Raw genomic sequence first — 20,528 nt, 5'->3', positions numbered from 1 at the left:
GTCTGAAACCTGTATTGAATATCAGAGTCATTGCTATAATTCTGACCTATCCTATTATAGACTATAGTGTAGACTGTGGTATGTCATATACATACAGATATATATCATTCCACACTGCTAAAAAGATAACAACAACGGCACCTCTCACTTTTACTTTTAGGGTGATTTCCCTACTTTCTCAATAATATGGCTTCACATTATTTTTAAAAAGGCATCTAATCACTATGTCTTCTAGCAGGTCAACACATCTTCAGTCCACAGGATTTGATTCTCTAAGGATAATAAACACCGAGGGTTGATGAACAGAAGTCCTGTATAATAAACATCTTTTCTTCTATTTAATCACCAGTCATGAGCTGAGCCCCTTACCATATGCTAGGTATGGTAAGCACACCACTGTGAGGACAAACACAATTCTTCATTCAAGGAACACATTCTAGACTGGAAATATAATGACACCAGAAATTACAGTGCTGGAAAATAGGGCTGTGTTAGGGAAAGGAAAGCTGTCACTGGAACACTGTGAAAAGAGACCCTTCTAATGTCCAAGCAAGCATGAAGGCGATGTAAGACATGAATAAGATAATTTTGCTTGGAGAAGGTCCTCCTGTGCTATATGTGAGAGTATTAATGTGAATTTGGCAAGTGGACTATTGAAGAGAGGGTTTTTAGGGAGAGGAAACAGCACATGGAAAGAATAAAGGCCTTTGAAAAACTTCATGTGCTTGGTATTCCTGGAGCATAGAAAGAATTTATGAGGATATGAAACTGGAAAGTAGACAGAGGTCATATGCTGATCTTTTCAATAGGGATAATCAGTGTGGAACTTTGTTTATCCTGATGAAGAAGAGCCATTGGAGGGTTCGGAGAAGGAATAATACAATCCTATTTGTATTTAGGAAGGATTAGACTATTTTAATTGCAGTTAAGAAAAGTATCCAGAGCTGAAATGAGAACATAGGCAATGTCCTCATTAGGAGATCTATCTCAAGAGGAATTATGGAGGCCAAATCAAGGCCAAGAAGGTGAAAGAAAGAACCACATTCAGAAGATAGAAGAGATCATGAACTTGGTGAACAATGCTATGTGTGACAAGAAAGAAATGAATGTCCAACATGTTTCTTTTTAGAGCACTGGAAAAGGGGGATGTGATGGAATTGACTGAGATAAGAAATAGAGGAAGAACATGATAGAAAGTGATAACTTCAGATTGAAAAAGTAAAGTTTGAGATGACAGAAGAAAATTCCACAAAAGTTGTTCCTAGACCATAGGTTTGAGTGGCAAAAAAAAGCCTGAAGAGTTATTTACATATGGAAATGTTGCAGTTTATCAGTGATGGAGCGACTCATTGAAACTTTAGGTATGATTGTAGCCACCCTGAGAAAATGAGTACATGAAGTATCAGAGCTAAAAATTAAATCCAGGAAAAAAAAAATCATGCTTCATATGTGGTCAAACTCTATGCCAGACACAGGACTCCAATATTAGGCTTTGCAATTTCAAACACATGACCAAATGCCTACCCCCAAGACCAAAGGTCCTGAGCTTATTCCAGTGGTGACAATACTGTCTGTGAGGTGTTCCTCTGCTCTGTTGGGAAACCAAGGAGGTAAGTTATCTCCGATCACCAAAAATGCAGAATATAACAAGAACATCATTTTTAAAACAAAGATAATTGTCTAATTTATAGAGTTTTGGATAGCATTAGCAGAGTTAACTTTTCTGTGCAGTAAATCTGGAAAAAGTAAAATCAATGTTCATGTCAGAATTTAGGGTATTGATATCCTGTCTTCATTATCTCCAAATTGATAAGTCTGTATTGATCATATTTTTCTTCCTTCAAATTCTTTGACAGATTCTTTCAATTCAAAAAATTATCATAAAAATAAAAATTTCCTGAGCAACACATGGAAAACACAATGAATCAAGGTGAGATAATCACAGAGAAGTCAACTAATAAAAAGCACTAACATTGTATTCCAATTCTGAATTAGGAAAAAACAAAACAAAACATGAGGCTCAACATTCTGTGTGTGGTTATGGGAACCTAGCCTATGCCTGACCATTCTCAGGCACGTCAATTTTAAGTCATAGTTACCATTCAATTACTTGATTAAAACCAGCAGGCTATTGGTGTTGAAACAATGCCTAATGGGATATGACTTTCTCTGATGAAAATGAGTAGAAAATGGATATTTTAGTAGCTGCTTAAATGGAATATCCAAAAATTGATGAAAATAAAATCTTTAAGGAAACCTAACTTCAATTGTTTAGCATAGCTGCATATTGATGGAAAGAATGGCACCTTATTGAACAATATAATACACTCTTACCACAAGTGGACTTGCTTAAATGTTTAAAAAACAGATTTATAAACCACATTATTCTCTGCCTATCATGCAGTTTTCTTTATTCAACAACTCTTGGCCATCAATCTTTTCATAGTTTCCACCATGTGCAGGTGTAGCAATGGGATGCCACTTTCCAATGGGGATTCAAGCAATGTCGAGTACAATTTATCCATTTATTCACTATTTATTGAGGACCCATCTTTGTTAGGCACACTGTGAGAAGATAGCCTGCATGTAAATGAGTGCATATAGTGTATTAAATGAAGTATTTTACATACTTTTCTTGTGAAGTTATGTCTTCACCCTAAAACTTGGGGATTCTTTTATTCTTTCTTAAAAAGAGTGTTCTTTTATATATTGGATCTATAACCTCAAGAACACTTTCAGCATTATCATCTCAGATATATTTTAGTCTTGCATAGTGAGTTTGTCTTCTTAAAGTGTTTTGCCCTTGATTTTTTTTTCTGTTTGATTGTTGTTTGTTTGTTTATTTGTCCTGAACTGAAAATAGAAAGTGGCTTTAAAAGTAAAAAATTAGGCAAAAGGATAAAACTAGGAAAGAAAAGATTATTTTTAACCCAAGAAAAATATTTCTAACTCCATAGCCTGTTTTACACTAAGATAACCTCCTAAAGAATTCTGAGGAATCTCTAAGACATGGATCTTTAAAGGAGGTAGGTAAATTATTACAAAATATCCTGTAAGGAAGATACAGCATATTTAATTATACAAACCAATGCAACCACTTCATCTGGAATCTGTACTTTTTAAATTCTATGTGAAGATTACTGATAAATGCTTAAGTTGGACACATTTTCTTTGGAAGTATGAAAACTCCTTGAAAAAGGCCATCTTTTTCAAGAAATATTAAAAGGCAATATTATTTAATAGGAAACTAAAAATGTGTAATATTATTGTTCATTTATAGCTCCCTAAGTTAATGTAAAACTTCTTAGTTATAGCTTTTTTAAGCTTCAGGAAAATGCCTACACAAATATAATGCATAGATTATTGTTCCACCAATAAACAAAAAATTGTTTCACAGAACACTGGTGTGGAATTTTTTGTTTTTGTGGTATCAGGGATTGAATTTAGGGTCTTACACATGCACAGCAAGTGCTCTACCACTGAGCTATATCTCCCACCCTGTTATAGAAGTTTTTATAATTTATTTATTTTTAATCAATTGGTTCACATGCAATAAGAATAACCAATTTTTATTGAAAAACTACAAATCAATTTTTGAATCCTAGGGCAATAAATTTCTGAAAATCTCTGACTGCCTTATTCTTTTTTCTTTTTGCTCCTACTTTTTGAAAACCTGAAAGCTTTCCAAACACATGTACTTTTTTTTTTCTTTTTTAGTTTTGTAAACATTTGCTTCCAGGCTAAAATATCTTGCCAACTTTGAGCCAAGATTATTTTTATGGTTGAACTATTAACTTCTGAATATAGGGCTTTATAATGGAAAAACGCTCAGACCCAGAACTTCTATCAGTAAATGACACCACCATAGGATATTTGAGAGTATTGCATCTTGATATGTCGGGATTTTGCATTGTTTAAATTCTCTGTCCATAAAGAGAGGCTAATTGCCTAGGGTCTCTTGGCTCTGTTTCCTTCCAACTGACTCCAAAGGAAAAGTATGTTAAGATCCTCATCTTTAGGATCAGAGTGGGAGAGGGGTGGGGGTGAAGGTTAGAAATTAGGCTCAGGCTTTATCTGGAAAGAGACACTATTTATTCTTATGCCTTCTGGATTCTAGAGTGTGGGAATATCCGCTAACTGATTTGACCAGAGCCAGTCTGCTGTATTTGTCAGATAGCCTTTCTGGTTATTGAACTGCACATTTACTTCTATGTTAACTTCTGTTATGTTTAGCTGTCGTCTTTGATAATAAGATTGTCATGTATGGCTAGATGTAGATAAACTCAAAGAACTGTCATTAATAAGTACAATGAATTAATTAATAACAGTCTGTACACAAAATTTGTGAACATTCAATGTATGTTGTTCATTGCAAGATTTAACTTACATGCATTTCCTTGAGTAAAAGTAAAATTTCTCTGGAACAGAGAAGCAAGTATCAGGTAACTATGGCAAAGATAGCAATTGTTCCAATAGTCTGTCTTCTCTTCATTACAGACCTCACAAGAATGCCCTTTTATCCACATTTGTTTTCTTAATTGCAAAACTCTGCTTTTTCCCCCTCTCTCCACCTTGTCATCTCTGATTTCTTTTGGTTGTCTTTTCCTGGTTTCTCTTTTATACTCATGCTGGCTGTTTCCTGTTTACTCTTTTTTGATTTTGTCTTCCCCTCTGGCCCTGAATGTGGCTTTCTTACAGACACAGAGGCCCCAGCATGACTACCCCAAAGAGCCAATTCCAACTTGGACCCAGCACAACACCACTGTTGTCAGGAAGGTGGCCGTCTCTGTGGCTGCATTAAAACAAAACAAAACAAAACAAAACGCAAAACACCAAAGCACTAAACTGGTCTTAATTTTAACTCAGAAAGAAAAATTAAGTTAATTCGCAGCAAACTCTCATGGAGCCTCTTTGAGGATCATCTCCATTGTAAATGCATGTCAATGCCTAGCTTTAGGCATTAAAAGAAAGCATTAAAAAAAATAAATAAAAAAAAAAACATGGGTCACTGCCCTCAGAAACATTTTTGTCCGGTCCACAAATATTCTCTGGGGAAATAGAAAAAGTGCTTATCTTGTACTCTTGATTTTTTTTTTTTTTTGAGCATGCAATTTTTATCAGTTTGTTTTGGTTTTGTTACTTTTTTTTACTCACTGCTTATAAAACTAGCAAGCAGAAGTCTCTCTGGAACAAGATAGAATCATAAAAGTTTTCAAGAATCTCGTCAGAAACTAAACAGTACAAATTGCACATTCTTCATGGAAGTATCAGCCTTTAGTGCGTGCCTGGATCCAACTATAATAGATTATCCCAAAGTGGAAAAGAATGAACAGTACAAAATTAGCAGAACTGGGAGCAGAACTTGTCTAGTGAAGGCAATATGATCTGCACTTTAGGGCCTGGATTCTAAGGCAACGTGAAATAGCAATGTAAATTTTATTTTTGTAAGAAAGTCCTTGGTAGGATCTCTAAAGGGAGGCTGACTCACTGAATTGAATACCAGGGAAACTATATGAAAAACTACAAGCTTCATGAGTCTCAATATAATATACTATAATCTTCCTATTATTTATATAATAAACACATACACGTGCATGCCTAACTTAATATGCAAAGGTAATATATATGCAACAAATATTCACATATTTATGTACATTCCATGTTATGGAGCTTTATGAATCTGTTTGGGATATTCCTGAGAAGAAACCTCACCACTTTTTCTTGCAATATTAACAGACATGTCTAAATAAATATTCACAAGAGTTAAATAGATTTCACTTATAATATCATGGGCTTGTTACTGTAACATACTCTCAAGCTTCACATTAAAAGCAAAGGAATTACCAAAAAAGAAACAGTTAAGGTATAATAATAATTTTAGCCATTCTTTTTCCAAGTTGCTATAATCTACCCAAAGATAACTAATTGTTCAAAGTAAACATTCCACTCAGACCACAAAAGGAATCCATTACACAAACATATAATTCACAGTCATTTTTAGTGGGTTGTAAACAGTTTGGAATGAGTATAAAATGGGACAAAAATCAAAGTGAGCATTTTGAAATGAAAAAGTGTTTGCTACAAAAGGTCAGTCCCTTTGCTTGGCAAACTATGTAGAAAAGCCTGGGAAAATGCTGATCACACAAGCAATGAGGGAATTTTAAAGCCAACAGCCTCCTTGTTTCTTTAAACAGACATCGGAACCTATAACTGGATCCTGTCAAACAAACGACAGCAAAAAAATAGAACAGCTGCTATGAAGTCAAGTTGAGAGATAAAGTTTTCGAGGCTAAGGACCTTCTCAGAAGTGGACGAAAGGTCTTTCTTAAATCTTTAAGCAAGGTTATGGATCCCAGGGTGGCTTTTAGGCACCAAGTCAAATATGTAACTTTGTGTATCATTCCTGTCATAGCATTTTTGTGTTTCAGAATTGAGACAGAAAAGACAAATTTCTTGTTGATTAGCATCTGCTGAGGCACTCTGCAAAGTAGCTTGTACCTGGAATCATCAAATTTGGAAGACATGGCATCATTTTAATTTTTAAATTGTGGTAGAAAGCAGAAAACATAAAATTCACTATCTCAACTATTTATATGCACATAGTTTCATAGTGTTAAGTATATTTACATTTCTGTGCAACAGATTTCTGGGTATCATTTTAATATGCTAAGTAGCTTGTGGGTATATTAACCAGAACTGGGAATCTTGAAGGAAGGGGTTGTTAGACCATATTCCAAATGATGTCAATCCTTATTACATTAGCATAAAAAATAGTTCTATTCCCTTACAAACAAAAATGTATTGTATGTACAAAAACATGTTTAGCATAGCTTTATACTCCTTCACCAGTTAAGCCCATAACTCTAGAAAGAAGTCTTTAGTAGGAATATGTTTATATTGTTGGGTAGAAAGGACAGGTTTGCCACTTAATACATGTCCTTTTTGGTATATCCTACTAAGTTTCTCCTTATATTGCATTGCCACAATATGTAAAACAAACAAACAAGCAAATAAAAAAAACTGGCTAATAAGGCAAAATTAAACTTCTCCTGGTCTTATATGAATGTCAAAATCAGGTAAATATGTGTTTATTATTATTCGGGGCCTGCTGAATCATTTTTAGGCACACCAGTTTCCCCTGTCTTTTATTACCATGGTGGTTATTCTGTCTCATAGTGTCTGATCTTTTCTCTCACAACTCTTGACACAGTTTGTGCCAAGATACTCTCATAGTCATGTGGGCATCTGTTTAATGTCTAGCTCCCCAATATTCTGAGCTGATAGCATGAAGAATGACCCAGAAGGTCCTCAACAACTACTTGTTGCCTGGGAGCAGCACACAAAGTGTCTGCTTCTTCATTCAATCAATTTCCATTGAGTGCTGACACTGTGTCACATGGCTGTGAAAGCTTATTTCCAAATCCTGGACCTTCATGAAGGGCAGTCAGTCAGTTACACCTTTTCATAAAAAGAATGACTTGAGGTCTTACTGCTTATGACTCTAGGATAGCTACACTATACTTTGGTTCAGGTCTCCAAGGCTCTTTTCTCTAATAGATACAGGTGACCCTATTTTAAGTATCAGTTTCTGTGTATATGTGCCATCATCATAAACTTCATGAAACATTCTATGAAGTAGTGAATAGTGGGCTTCTCACTGCTTATATCTACCTACCAGTGTGTGTCAGTGTCTTTCTCTATGAGGTTGATACCCTACAACTTAAAAAATGTTTCAGGGGCTGGGGATGTGGCTCAAGCGGTAGCGCGCTTGCCTGGCATGCATGCGGCCCGGGTTCGATCCTCAGCACCACATACAAAACAAAGATGTTGTGTCTGCCAAAAACTAAAAAATAAATATTAAAAAATTCTCTCTCTCTCTCTCTCTCTCTCTCTCTCTCTCTCTCTCTCTCTCTCTCTCTCTCTCTCTCTTCCTCCCTCCCTCCTCTGAAAAACAATGTTTCAGACAATCTCATTTTACCAACAACAGGAATTGAGCATTGGAGGAAATTGCTCAAAAAGAAGAAACAAAAGTGGAATTTTTCATTGGCTGATTCTGATACCTTATATACATGACCTGCTACTGTCAGGGAAAGGCGAGGAAATGACCCCTGGAGAGCAGTAAAGACTAGCATGCCCTTGTACTTTGTCCTCCACCTCTCCTATTGTTCTCAAGTCTAAGCAGACTGTCAAAAACACCTAAATAATTTCTGTAACAGTTGGTGAAGAAGAGAGTGCTCCAATGGTATAGAGGAAAAGAGGGAAATCAATGAGATAAGAAAATACACTAAATAAGTTATTTGCCATATGGGTTTACATTCAGCTCACAAAGATATTCTTCCAGGTATGACAAGAGATGCAAAATTTAAAATATAACTAATACCAAACCACCTTGCTATAGAATAGTGAATGCATCTTGTGGCAATTACTAGATTGAAATTCTCTGGGGAGACTACAAAAACATGAGCAGTTTGGGCTGGGTGTGGTGGTGTATGCCTTGTAATCCCATCAGCTCCAGAGACTGAGGCAGGAGGATAACAAGTTCAAAGCCAGCCTTAGCAACTTATCCAGGCCCTAAGCAACTTAGGAAGACCCTGTCTCATAAAATAGAAAGGGGTCTAGGATTGTGGCTCAGTGGTAGAGCACTTACCTCACATATGAGGCACTGGGTTCTATCCTCAGCACCACATAAAAGTAAACAAATAAAATAAATTGTGTCCATACACAACTAAAAATATATAATGAAAAGGGCTGGGAATGTGGCTTAGTGGTTAAGTGTTCCTAGGTTCAATTCCTGGTACAAAACCAAAAAACAAACACAAACAATTTGGTGTTGTCAAATACAAGCAATAATATAAATAAATACCTCAATGAATGAATGAATGAATGAACAGCAAGATCTACCTTTTTCATAATGTTTTGTTTTAAATATTTAAAAATACATTTAAAAGTACAACTACAGTTTATAGATGATTTTTCTTTGGAACCTAGAGTTGCTTTACTGTTGATCTATACCCCTAGTCATTTTTATTTTTTATTTTTTTGTTTGACATAGGGTCTTGCTAAGTTGCTGAGGTTGGCCTGGAACTTGTGATCCTCCTGCCTTGGAGTCCCTTGTTGCTGGGATTACAAGCATGCACCACAACACCTGACTAGATGGTCTCTTTAAGGAAGAGAAAATAATCTCAACAAAAAAATAAAGAGGAAGGAAATAATTATTTTTTCTAACAGCCAATGTGAGCACTGAGGCCCTTTCGCTCAGACTGAGAGTAAACACACAGTGTTCATTAATTGTGCCTTTTCCAAAACTGTTCCATAGTATTTCCCTTGACTCCACAGTTGAATATGTTTGTTGGAAGAAGGTCTGACTACCAAAAGGGTGACTGCAGGTATGCTGAGTTCCTGTAGTGCTGAGAGACTTGGCACCTTCATAAGCTACTTCCTAATACCAACCCCAGCATATAATGTCTTCAGAAGCTTGAATAAACATTGGACTTAGATTCACATAAATTATTTCTGTCCTGAAGCTCTGTATGCCAGAATTTAGTAAAAAAAAACACTTTGTGTAAATAAAATTGGTGTATAAATGCAAGAATATTCAACCAAGTAAATGATCATAGAAAAATATAATCAAAAGTACACACTTGTAAATCTTGCAATGATGAGAGCTGTTTATCTTGTGCTTCTGAGTTGTTATTGAACATTTCCATAGGGTTTCTTTAAGCTGACACTGCCAATGTACTTTGGTTTTTCAGTTGCTTTGTGTAATTGTAAAGTCTTCAAGTTTCATTAAAATGCTCAGGAATTATTTTAATAATCATATGTGTGATTAGCGCCTGTTTAGTGCTTGATCTACAAATTCATTTTAAAAGTAAACACTGGAACAATAAAATGGAGTGCCAGATATGACTGCTCCTGTCAGCAGAAACATTGTCTTATTTTATTAAAAATCACCAACAAAATGTCATGTACAAAAGATACAGCTTCTATTTATAGACATTTTCTACTGTACAATATTATAGTATCTGAACACTGCAAGGCTCTAGCAGAGTTTTCATTTTGCCTAGGGTAAATTCATAAATCGAGAGCTATTTTTCATACATGCATACATCTTATTACAGCTTCCCCCAACGTCCTATTTCGATTTGGGGTCTAATATAACAGTGCTCACACCGCCGGTACTGAGTATTTATAAGTGAATGAAGATTTCCTGGGAATGATGATAATTTAGCTATTGGAAATAATAACATTATAATATTCTCAGTGATCCGTTTTGGCTTTAAGTACTTATTAAATAATATTTATTCCTAAAATATGTACTTATAAAATTAAATGAAATTGCAATATGCAATAAAAACACATTTCTTTCTAAATTCCAATTGACTTCATTTCTCACAGACACCTCTCCTTATGTTTATTCTGCAGTTACTTTTTTCTACTCTCTCTGTACCTTCAGCTCTTTTCTCTGATGTGTTGATACACTTTCCCACTGACTTTATCCACATTCTCTACCCACTCTTCCCCCTCCTGTTATTCTCTCATTCCCTACTGATATGGGAATAATAGGATCCCAAGGCTGTCCTTACAGTATAATTAAAGTGTGAATTTCCAGGAGTTAGAAATTGCAGACCATTTTTATTATGCTTCTATAATAAAGCCAGGTAACATTGAGAGAATTAAAATGGCTTTTTCCTAGCAGATTACGTGGTAAAGATTTTTTCCCTTTGGTTCTATTGTTTTAAGAAAGCAGAAGCCGGAAATGAGAATAGGTTCACCAATTCTTTTGCTGAAAACACCTCTATCTTTTACATGATATATATCCCCCTAGATCCTGGGAATATGTTATAAACTTGTAACAGATGGTGATGAAGCTTCACATTTTTATACAATACATTTTTTTAAGATTCTGCATCTACTCAGTGTATCTTCCAGGAAAAATGACCTTGAATGAATGAAGTCATAGTTTGAAGGAAAAACACTCCACAGATAGACCAGCATAGAAATGATGAGTCAATTGGGTTTTGTTTTGTTCTCTTCAGTTAGATGAAATAATTTCAGATGAAAAACAGAATGTTGAAAAAAAGGAATCGAAGGTCATCTTAACACTGGAGGTGCATTTGTTAATTTTTCCAGGAAAATCAGTTAGCTGTATTCTGTACTGAATAGAAACATGTGGAAGATGGGGTATCTCTGTCTGCAAGTAGAAATGCTATTTGCTTCACTTGGGTAATGTTGGGGGCTTACCAAAAATTGTTCTGGCACAACGTCTACCAGCATGAATGTTAGGAGGGTTCTAACACTGTGAGTGCTGATATTTTATGAATGTTTTATCACTGGCTTGGAAACAAGAACTTTGCAATTGAATCAACAGTATGTCAGACAGACAAAATATTAAAAAAAAAAAAGAACATTAGTGAGAATTACTAATGTCCCTATTGTAAAAACAAACTGGAGTTAATAAGAAACTTGATCCTCTTAACCGATTAACGAAAGTCAAGTTTTAATTGCATGGCTTCCCAGACAAATCAGGTGGCACCGTTAACTTGAGCATTGGTTGTTCAGAGGGTGCAGCAATGAGGGGAACTGCTGCATATTCAGTTACCCACCTCTTTTTTCGACAGCTTCAATGCATTTCTTTACAAACCATGGAACTGTGGAATTTTCACGTTCACACACTGTGTGCAGATGAGAGCCAAAAATTTGATCTGCAAAGGAAACAAAGATGAGCTTCATTAAAATCCAAGCTTGCGTTGTTCTTTAATTTGATTCTGTTTCCATATCTAGTGCATGCTGAAATCTTCATCTTGCATAGGAATTGATTTTTTGCTTTAATTTCAAAGTGTCTATGGCAGACACACAAAGACTATAACTCCCTTCTTTATGGAAAAGGACCCTGGCCCCAGAGTAAGAAAGCTAACACTGGTATTGATTAGGCAGGATGACTGAGTAAGTTATAGTCTCTCTGGGCCTTAACTTTATTGTCTATAAAATAAGGACAAAGAATTAAGGTAACTTGCACAAAATAATTTGACTTTCGTATCCTGCATGTTTTAGAAGAAGTTTATCAGTAGTCATCAAGATTATGATTTTATCAGTATATTTAGGACATTCATTCTGCAGATCAATGGTATTTGAAGAGGCATGTTGCAGAAGAGGAACTTTGAAGGGAATTGCTTCACATTTCTGTGCTCTGAATGCCCTTCCTCCTCTCTAAGTATCACCTTTCCTTTGGGGTTCAGCTCAGATCATCCTTTCTCCACAAACTCCTTCCCTCCTATCTTAGACCTTCATGTTCTATGCCATAGGTTCTTTGGAATACCAATTACTCAAGATGTTCATGGGGGATGCTATAGAAGGGCTTGTGAACCAAGTGGTTTAGCAACATTAGACTGCACAAAGTTAAACAGGTATCATTAAATTGTTGTTATTTTCTAGAAGCAGTGAAAAGTCAATGAACATGGTGAGTTTCTATGGTTGGGGATGCATTATTTCTCAAATGAGTAAATCCTTTTATTTCAGACAGATCCTTTTTGGACAAATGTTTCTGAGAACACATACTACAAGTTCCCAGGCAGCTTAGTCGTCTCATTTGTTACATGACCTATGCTACCTTACATTATGTACTTGAATTTATAGGATTTACTCTCTTAAACCTTACTTTGAGCACTTCAATAATCTATGTCTTCTTATAGTTACCAGAATTAAGCACTGATTTTTTGCATAGCATGCACTCCTGAACTTTTTTTAAAAAACATTGTTAAAATATGTATAACATAAAACTTACCATTAAACCGTTTTGAAATATACAGTGTAGTGGCTTTAAATACATTCATAATATTTGCGGTCACCATCATCATCCACTTCAAGACCCATTTCAAGAGCATTGATAATTATTACTGATAATGAAAGTAATATGTGGTGAGTCCAAGGGCTTCCCATTTTGATAAGAATGAAATCAAAATCTCTCTTGTGACTTACTGTGCTGTGCATGATCTGACCTCCACTAATTAGTTGATTTCATTTCTGTCCTTCTCCCTCTCACTAAACTTGCCTGCAGCCCCACTGTCCACAATACTGTTTCTCATCACTGCCAAAGCGCACTTCAGCCTCAGGGACTTTGCACTCATTATTTCCCCGGCATGGAACTCCATTGCTGCAGGTCTTTGATCAAACTGTAGCTTCTTATTGTAGCCTTTCCTAACCACCTTTTCTTAAAAATGGCACCACTCAATACCATTTTCTGTGCCATGTTCCCTACCCTACTTTTCTTAGAATATTTATCTCCACCTGACATACCAGACTCTCATGCTTTCTGCTCAAATGTTTCCCTTAAAATGCAAAACACAGGAGAGTAAGAAACATACCTATCCATTATTACTAGATCTCTGGTACCTAGACAATATTTGGCACATACTGGAAGTTAAATAAACATTTGTTGAATGATTGAAGACACTGTCTTAATCAGTGGAGAAATTCAATAAAATAGAAATAAGTAAAATGGGGAGAGAGCATGTAATGAGGTCTAGCAGAATGCCAGGTGATACTTTATTATAAAGGCATGTGTGTGTATGCGTGTGTGTATGGGGGGGGAGAGAGAGAGAGAGAGAGAGAGAGAGAGAGAGATATGAGTGTAGTGAAACTTCAAGGAAGTCATGATTTTCACCCATTTTTTAGGAAAAGGTAATACAATGAACTGTTAACAACTTTGTCCAGAAAGAAGTAATTAAGGATAATGCAATACTGATAATATACTCCACAGTGGAAATGAGATTTTTTATCCAATAGACAGAAATAGAAGATATGCCCCCAAAACCTGAACATGGTATAGAGAAATGGGAAATAATCATGGGTATTTGTTTCAAATACTTGATTGAGTTTGAAGACTTGTTCAAAACCGTGAGCTACCTTAAAAAGAATAACATAAAATATTATCAAAGAAAAAATAAACCAGAACTTCAGATCAAATGTTTTAATTTGGCTATAGTCAAGAATAATTGCTATAAAGTATAAAACTTGTTAATAGACTCCATAATTCAGATCAATTTCACAAATATTTATTTAATATTTTCTGTTTTCACAGCAATGCAATAGTATTAGGTTGTAAAAATGTATCAGGATGTTTCTTAATATAGGGACTAATAGAAACAGTCAAAGAATAACAAAACAGAATGTGGCAGGTGTCATAAAGACATTGCTGAATGCTAAGAAAGCTGTCCTGTAGTGTAAGTGTAAGGTAGTTTCATGGCGTTTAGTACAAATGTGCTGTGTGTGTGTGTGTGTGTGTGTGTGTGTGGGTGTGTGTGTGTGTGTGAGAGAGAGAGAGAGAGAGAGAGAGAGAGAGAGAGAGAGAGAGAGAGAGGGAGGTGGGGGGAGATATTGTTGAGACAGTGATCATTGAAGAAAAATGGATTCTCTCTGTCTTTTTCTCTCTCTCTCTGTCGGTCTTTTCTTTCCACTGTTAACACCATTTATCAATAATGTGATGCTTTGGGCTATGGTGGGAATATTATCACCATGAGACAACAAGCTTGAGAACAGGAACTAACTCATTAAAAGAAAAAAAGTAACAAAAAAGTTGACATAAACCAACCCTAAAACATTTTCTCCAGATTTCATGTTATGTGAGATATTTTCAACTGGGTATTCTATCATTTGCATGGTATGGCATTAGGAAGTTGTTATTTTTTAGTAAAGTATACATTATAATCATATTTCTGCTTGCAGAGGTTTACTTGGTAGCACTTTTTAAAGAAAATGGAGGGGCACTGAGAGTAGGGAAGACCAGACACAGGAGATAAACTAAGAGGCTATTGTGATTGCCTAGGGACAATGTAGTTAACAGAGTCACCATAGTCATCACAGAGATATGATAAGTATAATCATTGGTAACAATTATTCTTGTCCTTTCTGAATTAGATTTGTACATTCATTTCCTTTGTCATATGACCATGTGTCATCACCTGTGAGATGCACTACTGATAATATAATCCATAGTAGAAATGAGCATTTTTTCATCCAATAGACAGAAATAGAAGATATGTCCCCAAAACATGAACATGGTATAGAGAAATGGGAAATAATCATGGGTATTTGTTTCAAATACTTGATTGAGTTTGAAGACTTGTGAGAGTGGGCAGCACTTATCTCCCCCATTTGATTGATCTTGGGCTTCACTCTGTGACTTGCTTGGGGCAATGTCCGAATGTGTCAGTTCCAGCCTGAGGCATTAGAAATCAGCACAGATTTCTATTCACACTCTTGCTTCTCTGCCATTGCCAAAAGAAGACCTGCTCTTGACAGCACCTACCCTTTCAGCCTGGGCTCCAGAATAAATACATATGGACAGACTGAAGCAAATCCTTGGTGAAAGGATTAGTATAGTCAGACCTGCAGCTTAAAGTAGAGCTGCACAATCAAGTCTGGTGCAGGTTACCTAAACTGCAGACATACAAACAATAAATACATCTTGTATATGCTACTGAGATTTTGCATTTGTTATGCAGCAATAGCTTACTGACACACATGGCAACTGGATTTTAGGCTTTTGGTCACATCGGATTTTAAGCTATGCATGACAATGAAAACAAAAAGGAATAGCAGGACATGGAAACTGACACTATAGAGCAAATGAAATCAAGAGAAATGTCTAAATTTGCTAAGTAGGAGTCCCAAAGGAAATGTTTTACACTTTAAAATTTAAATTCTATGACTTCAGAAGTATTGTGATACTTCTTGTTCTTCATTATGTCCAGATAAAGTCAATTGTGAATAATTCAATTGAGAGAATATGTAGTGAGCACCTACCATATGCCAGGCATTGTAAAGAATGCAAAGATTAATTAATTTAGTAACTATTACATGTCAAGTTTAAATTAGATAATGCACTATAGCCTGAAAATGTATGTGGCATATGATCTCCTACAGCTTGTGGGGTAAAATAACTCTCCCAATGGTTATAATAGAATTTGATCTGGGTTCTTACAGCAAAGAATAGAGAGGATTTATTGTACACTTATATTAAACCAAATATGGTGTAAAGTACTTTATATAGGTGCTCCTCAACTTATGATAGGTTTACATCCTGATAAACTCATTGCAAGTTGAAAATATCATACATCAAAATGCATTTAGAATACCTAAATATATTGAATATATGTACCAAGCACCATAGCTTTGCAACACCATAGACTACAGAATGCCAGGTGTTAACCCTCATGATCCAGTGCTAACTAGGAGGTGCAGCTCATTGTGCCATCCTGTGTGGGGAAGCAATTATTCTACTTTCAGGCCAGGAAAAGATAAAAATCTGACATATAGTTTTTACTGAATGCACCTTGCTTTCACACCATTGTAAAGTCAAAAAATGGAAGTTGAAGCATCGTAAGTTGGGTACAATCTCTGTATTCTAGCACATGTAATTCTCATGTTCAACCCCAATTCTCTATTGGTGTCACCATTTTCATTCTGCAGAAGTGGAAACTGAGACAGAGATATCAGATCATTTGTGCAAGACATAGAGTATTAGGCTGTTGGGGTGAGAGGAAAGAAGATGAGGATCCGCACAATACAATTACTCTGGAATGGAGAGAACAGGTGATTCCATTGGTTTTAGTAAGTGGATGGAGGAGGTAAGAGAAGTCGCTAGGCAAAGTTGACTCCCAAGTTTCTTATTTGAGGAAAACTGGCATGCAGTCACCAGAGAGTATGGAGAATGGAAAATGGAATTTAGAAGTTAAGATAAGCATTCAGATGCAATAGAATGATGAAGGGAGATAAATGTAAATAACACTCCTTGGATTTTTGGCAACTATTGGAATATGGGTGACCATAAGGAAAATGGTTTTGGAGAATGAAACTGAAAAGCAGATGATTATGGTCAACTGTTGAAAAAAGGCGGGAACTAGAAAGAGCAAATATACTATTTTAAAAATTTTCATGTTGAAAAGAAGAGAGAATGGAGTTGGAAGGAGACAGAGGACTTAGGGAAGGGTTTTTACATGGGGTGGGGAGGAGAGAATTTAAATGCTGGAAATTCTTGACTGCTGAGTAGGAGGACAAGGTGCACTACTGGCTTATTGTGGTGGTTATAACGTCAGAGGTGGGGGAGGTGTATTACTGCCACTTACTGGGCAGTTCATGCAAGTGCATCCAGTCCCTTAAAGAAAAATTATCCCTCCCCAGTTGACCATAGTGCCCTGTTGAGAAAACAGCCTAAATATATTGAATTTCATTATATAGAGATGGAGATGTTTGCTCTCAACAAACAGCAAAACCAAAACTTTTCTTCTGACTTATATTCTACCTTGAACCTTGATTACTAGGTGAAGAAGGTGTGGCTCTAGAGTATAAGAATTTAGTCCCTCACATGAACATGAATAAATCAAATTTATCATGTGGCTGAAGTTAGATCAATGTGATGCTCCTTACAAGAAATCTGAACAAAGACTGAGGTTGTTCTCCTGTGAATTCGAACTCTAAGACTGCCTAGATTCAGACATTGGGGACTGGTATTGCCATTTGGGGATATGGTTATGTGCAATGAGTAAGTGGATGCAGGAACTGATTTGCAGAGAGAAAATGGAATAGATATGCCTCAGCTTTTGACTTCCCAATGCCCAACTCCAGACACTATATTCTTGCCATAGCACTTGACATTTCCATGTCATGTACTGTGAGGTTCCCCTCCCATCCACTTCAATTGAACTCTTTTGAGTGAATTTGTTCTTACATCCAAATAAACTTGGAGTAGAACATGGATATAGCATTGGTTGAATGGTGTGTGTGTGTGTGTGTGTGTGTGTGTGTGAGAGAGAGAGAGAGAGAGAGAGAGAGAGAGAGAGAGAGAGAGAGAGAGAGAGAGAAGATTAAAATTAAAACAGAAAGGTTCTAGATTGACTGACAAAATAGTCCAATGGTATTCCCTATTTCACATCACACTGGCTAGGAATTCAGATAACACTGGCTTGGAAGGATATGGTGGATATGGATTGGTTTAGCTGGCTTCAAATCTATTCTCCCATCCTCTTTTGAAAGAACACCCTGTTTACTTTGGGAATTATACCTTTCACATTTTGCTGCCACTTATTTAGGGCTGTGATGATCCCACACCACAGCTGCATTTCATCTCCTTGGAGGTAGTAATTTTGTGAACACATGGTCTAAGTGGATCCTGTCAAGAAAATCCTGAGACTCTTCTAGGTGCTGCCGGGAAAGAGGAGCCTTGCTTCAAGAGGACCTATGAAACTATGAAGGACTATAAATTTCTAGAAACCATGTTACTATCTCCAGAAAGACATAGAGAAGAATGAAGCCAACAGAATAGAACCAAGCTGAGTGATGAGAGAACAGCTTCATAGCATTTTGTGTTCCTAGCTTCAGTCATGCCCAAAGCTATCCTTTCCCTTGGACTTTTCAATTAAGTAATCAAATTACTTCCACTTGTACTTTTGCAGTTTGTACAAGTTTCTATCCATTGCAACAGAATAAATCTTAACTACATCACCAGCCTTCAACATAAAATGATAAATTACATAACTTAGGGGAGACGGTGATGCACAGAAATGGTTTGCAAAGTAAAAAGTGCTATCCAAAGAAAGTAAATCAGAGATGAAGCTAAAATGTCATGGTCGAATTTGAGTGTGATTGTAGGATTGCCACCCATCTGTAATCTGATACAGTTCAGAGTTTGATACACCAAAGAAGACCATCCTGTTATAGGAACATGTTCAAACCACAGAAGTTGCTCTCTTAAAATAGTGTAGGCAAGCGGGAGGGAGAGGGAAGGTATTCTGCTTTCTTGGCAAGCATTAATGAACTAGCTTTGCCCCTAAACTTACATGCCTGTTGTCCTGGCACAACCTTAAGGATTTTTTTTTTCTACTTTCCTCTTCCTTATGGTATTCCAAAAAAGGGAGCAGCCCCCGAACCCTGAGCTCCTAACTCCCCACCTACATTCCCATCTGTGGGCTCACTGGTAATCTCTTCTTCCTCTCTTAACAACTTTTTCTTTTTATTTAGAAAACACCTCTTGCTAGAGGTGCCAATATTTTTGGAATCCTCTGCAAATGCCTGTGGCCTCAGCAAGCGTGATCATTATATCTTCGTCCTACCGTTTCAGCACTTACACCAGGGGCGGCAGGCAACACATTGGTTGGAGAAAATCCATTTTCTGCAATTTTTCTTTGAAAGCATCTTTTGGTGAGAAAAATAAATAGACCTTCCACATGACTGCACTTATAAATCACGTTGTTTACATAATGAATTAGAGTTTAAGTAGAGAATGGTGGTTTTTAATCTTTAAGCTCTCCAACTTTTGACCGATTTAGTTAGTTCATCAGCATAACCAGGTTAAGTCTCCCAGATTACAAATTAGCTTCATTCTCCCTCATCGCTGCTATATATTTTTTGACAAATTATGGAAAGAACACCCAGTAATGGGATCTTTGTCAGTTAGATTCCAAATGAATCAAAACTATGAGGAGAACTACTCAATAGAGGCAGTTAAATGTTCAAATAATGTGATGGTGTTATCATCATTTACTCTTGAGACAGTTTCCACGTGCTTTTCAAAATGATGTTATTCTGCTTTCAGGAGAGAGGGCCATTGCAGCTCCTGTAGTAAATTTTAAAAGGAAGAACAAAGCACCTAAGACCACACATATGTGAGGAATGTAGAGACCAACCCCAAACAATAACAGCAAGCCAGACCACTCAGTTACACAAACAAATCAGACAATTACCTTGGCAGTGAGGTGTTAAGGATTTGGGCGGCAAGCAATAGAAAAATCACAGTAATGCTGTGGCTATATTAAGCAAAGCAAGGTTTACTTGAATGTTATTTAGAGGTGAAAGTGGGAAGGAATTCAATGAGTTTAAGAGATTCAGCACCAGTCTTGGAGACGTTTAGAAATCAAGAAGCTCAGGAGACCACTGCAACAGGAGGCAGGACAGACATAAAGGACCTTGCAACCTAGATGGCTGAGTTGGGGTACTGCTTTCATTACTACCACCAGCACCAACACTGGTATAGTGACTCTTAAGGATTTATAGTGACTCTTTTATTCAAGGTCCGGTATAGCATGCCACATTGATTGACATTTCTTGAAGAAAATGGACAGGGAGAGAGAAAAAAAAAAAGCAGTCCTTGTTGTTTTCACAGTACATAGCATTCACTTGGAAATTTTCTCCCACCAAAACACTACACATATGATCAGATCATTTCCTAATAATTTTTCATTAGGGAGAGGCCTTGAATGCTGAAAAGTAAAAACAATATTCTCAAAAAGAATACTTTCAGCCATCTAAATGAAGTCATCCTTTAATTTTAAACTGTAAATTATATTTGTTTTTTTTTCTTTTGAGAATAGATTTACAGATGGAAATTTTAGATTGCATATCAAAGAACACTCAATGTCCTTCCTCTCATTTTTTTATCTTTTATGGAGAAAAGATGGAACTGGATTCCATCTTCACCACCTTCTCTTCTTCTTATTTTAAACAGCCACAATATGAACTCCTATCATACTACTATC

General features: G+C 36.3%; 1 protein-coding gene across 1 annotated transcript in view; it reads right to left on the bottom strand.

Moving 5' to 3' along the window:
* The window catches only part of ARHGAP15 (Rho GTPase activating protein 15), a 616,251-nt gene that overhangs the window by 218,057 nt on the left and 377,666 nt on the right, over positions 1-20,528 (bottom strand). Inside the window, exon 10 of the mRNA XM_081262361.1 lies at positions 11,604-11,702. Within this exon, the coding sequence (XP_081118487.1) occupies positions 11,604-11,702 (99 nt within the window). The remainder of the gene's footprint in view (positions 1-11,603; positions 11,703-20,528) is intronic.

The sequence above is a fragment of the Spermophilus citellus genome (genome assembly GCF_964194105.1).
Source record: "Spermophilus citellus genome assembly, chromosome: 11".
In the NCBI taxonomy this organism is placed as follows: Eukaryota; Metazoa; Chordata; class Mammalia; order Rodentia; family Sciuridae; genus Spermophilus; species Spermophilus citellus.
The sequence above is the reverse complement of the archived record's forward strand: the minus strand, read 5'-3'. Positions and strand labels throughout refer to the sequence as shown.